This window comes from Lucilia cuprina, chromosome 5 (assembly GCF_022045245.1).
Source record: "Lucilia cuprina isolate Lc7/37 chromosome 5, ASM2204524v1, whole genome shotgun sequence".
In the NCBI taxonomy this organism is placed as follows: Eukaryota; Metazoa; Arthropoda; class Insecta; order Diptera; family Calliphoridae; genus Lucilia; species Lucilia cuprina.
In genome coordinates this window covers 48,154,962-48,161,540 of record NC_060953.1, presented here as the reverse complement: position 1 = coordinate 48,161,540, position 6,579 = coordinate 48,154,962, and the positions used below count along the sequence as shown (strand labels likewise).

Genomic DNA, 6,579 nt, shown 5'->3' with positions numbered 1-6,579 from the left:
AGACTAGACTATAGACTAGACTATAGACTAGACTATAGACTAGACTATAGACTAGACTATAGACTAGACTATAGACTAGACTATAGACTAGACTATAGACTAGACTATAGACTAGACTATAGACTAGACTATAGACTAGACTATAGACTAGACTATAGACTAGACTATAGACTAGACTATAGACTAGACTATAGACTAGACTATAGACTAGACTATAGACTAGACTATAGACTAGACTATAGACTAGACTATAGACTAGACTATAGACTAGACTATAGACTAGACTATAGACTAGACTATAGACTAGACTATAGACTAGACTATAGACTAGACTATAGAAAGACTATAGACTAGACTATAGACTAGACTATAGACTAGACTATAGACTAGACTATAGACTAGACTATAGACTAGACTATAGACTAGACTATAGACTAGACTATAGACTAGACTATAGACTAGACTATAGACTAGACTATAGACTAGACTATAGACTAGACTATAGACTAGACTATAGACTAGACTATAGACTAGACTATAGACTAGACTATAGACTAGACTATAGACTAGACTATAGACTAGACTATAGACTAGACTATAGACTAGACTATAGACTAGACTATAGACTAGACTATAGACTAGACTATAGACTAGACTATAGACTAGACTATAGACTAGACTATAGACTAGACTATAGACTAGACTATAGACTAGACTATAGACTAGACTATAGACTAGACTATAGACTAGACTATAGACTAGACTATAGACTAGACTATAGACTAGACTATAGACTAGACTATAGACTAGACTATAGACTAGACTATAGACTAGACTATAGACTAGACTATAGACTAGACTATAGACTAGACTATAGACTAGACTAGACTATAGACTATACTAGACTATAGACTAGACTATAGACTAGACTAGACTATAGACTAGACTATAGACTAGACTATAGACTAGACTATAGACTAGACTATAGACTAGACTATAGACTAGACTATAGACTAGACTATAGACTAGACTATAGACTAGACTATAGACTAGACTATAGACTAGACTATAGACTAGACTATAGACTAGACTATAGACTAGACTATAGACTAGACTATAGACTAGACTATAGACTAGACTATAGACTAGACTATAGACTAGACTATAGACTAGACTATAGACTAGACTATAGACTAGACTATAGACTAGACTATAGACTAGACTATAGACTAGACTATAGACTAGACTATAGACTAGACTATAGACTAGACTATAGACTAGACTATAGACTAGACTATAGACTAGACTATAGACTAGACTATAGACTAGACTATAGACTAGACTATAGACTAGACTATAGACTAGACTATAGACTAGACTATAGACTAGACTATAGACTAGACTATAGACTAGACTATAGACTAGACTATATAGACTAGACTATAGACTAGACTATAGACTAGACTATAGACTAGACTATAGACTAGACTATAGACTAGACTATAGACTAGACTATAGACTAGACTATAGACTAGACTATAGAATAGACTATAGAATAGACTATAGACTAGACTATAGACTAGACTATAGACTAGACTATAGACTAGACTATAGACTAGACTATAGACTAGACTATAGACTAGACTATAGACTAGACTATAGACTAGACTATAGACTAGACTATAGACTAGACTATAGACTAGACTATAGACTAGACTATAGACTAGACTATAGACTAGACTATAGACTAGACTATAGACTAGACTATGAACTAGACTATAGACTAGACTATAGACTAGACTATGAACTAGACTATAGACTAGACTATAGACTAGACCATAGACTAGACCATAGACTAGACTATAGACTAGACTATAGACTAGACCATAGACTAGACTATAGACTAGACTATAGACTAGACTATAGACTAGATTAGACTATAGACTAGACTATAGACTAGACTATAGACTAGACTATAGACTAGACTATAGACTAGACTATAGACTAGACTATAGACTAGATTAGACTATAGACTAGACTATAGACTAGACTATAGACTAGACTATAGACTAGACTATATACTAGACTATAGACTAGACTATATACTAGACTATAGACTAGACTATTTTTGTCACTTCTTATGTTTAAAAAGCTCTTTTAACACATTTTCAAAATTTTTTATTTACCTCCATTAAAATAAAATAAAACATTTTTTTAATTCACTCATGTCTATAGCGCTTTTAGAAAACCGATCATGACATCTATTCTTAACCAAACGATTTTCTTCACATATAAAACCTAATTTTGTGCTGCAGAATTCGTCATGCCACTGAAAATCGATCCATATCAAAATACAATGTTCTGTATTATTTTTATCGGCCGGTTGTCCTGGTCACCAGTTAGTAAAGCTAAAGCGTTCACCAGTAGTGGCCCATTCGTAACGTGAATTCACTGCATTATCGTTACCAGAAATCCAAATTGGTGGCGCTGCGGCTAAACCAAATAATCAATAAATATATTAATTCAAATGAATTTAAGTTCGTTTGTTTTAAGAAAATGTTTTTTTTTCTATATTTTCTAAAATAAATCTTACTATAAAATCTTTTTAATAAATTATCAATCTGTTGATGTTTGTTGTAGGTATCAATGGCAACCAAGGACATGTTCTTGCGCGCACATTCACTCCAGGCCTCAAACCAATTGTACTGAAATAATTGAAGAAAATTATTTTTTTTTTACTTTTTTTTAGTACCGGTTAAATACTGATTCACATTTTTAGAAGTTTCTATATAAAATTTACTGCCATCATCACTTTCACGCAATTTTTGTTCGGGCATACAAAACACCAGACTTATTGAAATTAAAATATACACTGTGTTCTTCATTGTTTTAATATGCTGTGTATGAAGAATTGTTCTAGTTTACCGAAGTATTTATAACAATTTTTTTGGAGTCTGAATTAAACAGTTTAAAAATATTTTCATAATCTCAACCACACTTGTGGGAGTGTAGTGTGTAAGTTTTGCTAAGTGTAAGAGGCAATTAGATTAAATACATAAATAAATCTCATAGGTCTAAGGAAAATTGGGTAGTTCCTGTCCGCGTGTGATAAACTTAAAAATAATTTCATAAATATTGGTTACATACGACTTCTTTGCCCTAATACCGGCTTTTAAAGTTGTATTTTATGATACGACCCCTTACAAACTAACTAACTAACTAACTAACTAACTAACTAACAAACTAATTAACTAACAAACTAACAAACTAACTAACTAACTAATAACTAACTAACTAACTAACTAACTAACTAACTAACTAACTAACTAACTAACTAACTAACTATTTAACTAACTAATTAACTAACTAACTAACTAACTAACTAACTAACTAAATAACTAACTAACTAACTAACTAACTTACTAACTAACTAACTAACTAACTAACTAACTAACTAACTAACTAACTAACTAACTAACTAACTAACAACAAAATAACTGAATAACTAGCTAAGTCTAAGTAGGGTATAATGTTGTCGGCCATGCTTGCCCATACTCTGTTACCTATTCCAATTACATCTTGAAACAATCTTAAACTTGCTTTCCATAATCTAAGATTTTTTATATTTTTAAAAACCACAATTCATATTATTTCACAAAATTTCACTTTTATTTACCATTATTAAAATAAAATAAAACATTTTTCAAATCACTCATATCACGCATATTATTTCTCAACCATGGCTGACCGCAGCCCTTCTTAGTCATTGGATTCTCCTCGCATATATAACCCAGTTTACCCGTGCAGGGATAATCATGCCATTGAAAATCCGTCCACATAAGTAAACAATGTTCATCTTTTGCAGTATCAGCCGGTTGTCCAGGTCCCCAATTGGTAAAGGTAAATGGTTCACCAGTTGACATCCATTCGAAACGTAAGTGTACAGCATTGTCATGAGCGCCTATCCAAACCGATGGACAAGAGGCTGCAATGCAAATTGAAATGTTGAAGCATTTTAGATTTTATTCATTTTGTTTGTAACTTACTGTATAGTCGCCTTAGTAAACCATCGATTTGTTGATGTTTAGCATAGGAATCAATGGCAATCAGGGACATATTTAAACGGGCACAGTCGCTCCAGGCTTCGAAAAAATTAACCTATAATAAAACGTTTAGTGTTTAAAATCTTACTTTGAAACGTTTGTTTTATAAACTAGGAAAAAATCGCCGGAAATATGTAATAACCAGGGGAAGGACTTTCATCATTTTTTCACGAAAAAATTTTTCTTTGTAAAGGTATATATTAATAGATATTCATAGATATGCACGACTACGAGAATGACAAATATAAAGACTAAGAAACAAAAAAGTATCTGAAAGTGGAAAGTTTGATAACAAGTGAATTATGGATGTGATAGAGATGTAAGAACAAAATTTAATCAAGTTATCTTTTTATATGGACACACAAATAAACAGACTCTGAAATTGATACTAAACCGATACTTTAAGGACCAATATTTTGAACGCAGCACAAATTCAAAATACCTTACGAACTATTGTGGTTTTAAAAATTAAATAAAATTGTATTTCATACTTTGTTGTTACATCGAAATTTGTTGGTATCAATTTAAAAAAAAATCGAAATATGTAAATACCAAAATTGTTGTAAAAATATGAAATACAGTGAAAATAAAACAATTTGTTTTAGAAAAAATTAAAAAGAAATAAAAAATAAGCTATTAAAATGTTGAAAATATGCTAAATATATGCAATTTAAAGCAAAATATGCATTTATAATAAAGCAAAAGTATGCAACAATTAATCGATGCCATTTTGTAGCAAATTCTTTTATTGGAAAACAAAACGAGTTAAAAATTATTTTGCGTTACTGACTACAAACATTCATTTGCATAGAAATCCTTGCCCTGGTAATAACATTTATTGCCGCTAAAGGAAAAAGGTACAGATTAGTAAGCATACGAGACATTTTTATATAGTGTTTTAATAATTAACGAGGACTTTGATTGGTTCCAACCCAGCAAAAAATAAAACAAAGTACTTCCAAAAGAATGACATTTATCACCACTTCAAAAGTAGCACTTAGTGAACTTTTTTGTTAACTTTTGTAGAAGTGATGTTTATTGACTTCCAAAGAAGCGAAAATAATCCAATTTTTGTTTTTACGTTGAAGGTATATTTTTTATCGAAATTTTTTTTAAATTGAAGCAATTTTATTTTCGTGGTAATTGATAAATGATTATTTATTTTAGAATGGAAACTATACTACATATAGATTAGACTATAAACTAGACTATAGGCTAGATTGCAGACTAGACTATAGACTAGATTGTAGACTACACTATAGACAATATTATGGACTATGCTATAGACTATATACTATAGTCTAGATTACAGATGACCATAGATTAGCCTGTTGATTAGACTATACATTAGACCATAGACTAGACTATAGAGTAGTCTATAAACTAGACTATAGACTGGAATATACATTAGGCCATAGGCTAGACTATAAACAACACTATAGAGGAGACTATAAACGTGACTATAGACTGGATTGTAGACTAGATTATGGAGTAGACTCTAGACTATAGTCTAGACCAGACTATAGAATAAACTATAAACTTGACCATAGACTATATACTTGTAGACTAGACTATAATAAAGGCTAGAATAATGACTAGTCAGGTCTACTTCAGTACTTTCATGGAGTAAATTCTACTTCTTTTTCGCTTCTTTGGAAAACTTTTTTTTGAGGGAGCTTTTAAAACACTTATTTATGTATTTTTTTTAATTTTAAACTGCGATTTACATCATAAACTTGATCATATTTTTTTAGTTAATTATTTAGTTTTTTCTATTACTTTTTTTGTAGCTTCAATATAAAACTTGCTGCCATCTTCACTTTCACGCCATTTTTGTTCAGGTACACTAGAGACCACGTTTATTAAAATTAAAATATACACAATACTCTTCATTGTGATTTTTATAAATACTAAAATATTTTTATTTTCTGAGATATTTATATGATTTTTTTTCTGTTGAATTTATTTTCAAATTCTTATCATTTAAGCTTAAATTATTAAATGTTTTTTTTACCAGGGATGGGAAGTCGTATTTTATATATACATACATGTATGCATAATCGGTATTCAATTATAGGACTATAGCACATAGACACGATTTCAAGGTATTGAGATTAAGATCTTTAACAATACCAGAACAGTGTAAAAATTTGGTTTTGTTTAGAAAAAACGTTCTTTTAACTTCCAATGTAAGTTCTTTACAATTTTCAAATAACAATTTTCCATATCAGCATCTATTAGAAAACTACAAATATTGAATTAAAAAAAGCCCTAAATCAGCTTACGTTTATCGTTGAACGAAAAAAATCCCCTTATTCCAGAAAAGTGCCCCTATTTAAATATAAAATTTTATTTTATAAAATCTTTATAAAACGAAATTTCCGTATCAAATTAATTTTATACAGATTTTTAATAAAACAAAAATTTTAACATGAATAAAATCTTTTATGCTGAATATTATTACTGGTTAATCTCT

At 30.0% G+C, this 6,579-nt stretch overlaps 2 protein-coding genes across 2 annotated transcripts; both read right to left on the bottom strand.

The window, feature by feature from the left end:
* Positions 1 to 2,163: 2,163 nt before the first annotated feature.
* Positions 2,164 to 2,885, bottom strand: LOC111686671 (lectin subunit alpha-like). The gene is made up of 3 exons (XM_023449037.2): positions 2,772 to 2,885; positions 2,594 to 2,705; positions 2,164 to 2,493 (listed from the first exon to the last, which is right to left on the bottom strand). Exons 1-3 carry the CDS (start codon positions 2,883 to 2,885, stop codon positions 2,393 to 2,395), a joined length of 327 nt encoding a protein of 108 aa, XP_023304805.2. The 3' UTR covers positions 2,164 to 2,392.
* Positions 2,886 to 3,645: 760 nt separating this feature from the next.
* Positions 3,646 to 6,001, bottom strand: LOC111686672 (lectin subunit alpha-like). Its single transcript, XM_023449038.2, has 3 exons — positions 5,883 to 6,001; positions 4,047 to 4,158; positions 3,646 to 3,985 (listed from the first exon to the last, which is right to left on the bottom strand). The coding sequence occupies exons 1-3, from the start codon at positions 5,994 to 5,996 to the stop codon at positions 3,669 to 3,671; spliced, it is 543 nt and encodes a 180-aa protein (XP_023304806.2). The 5' UTR covers positions 5,997 to 6,001; the 3' UTR covers positions 3,646 to 3,668.
* Between the last annotated feature and the right edge of the window lie 578 nt (positions 6,002 to 6,579).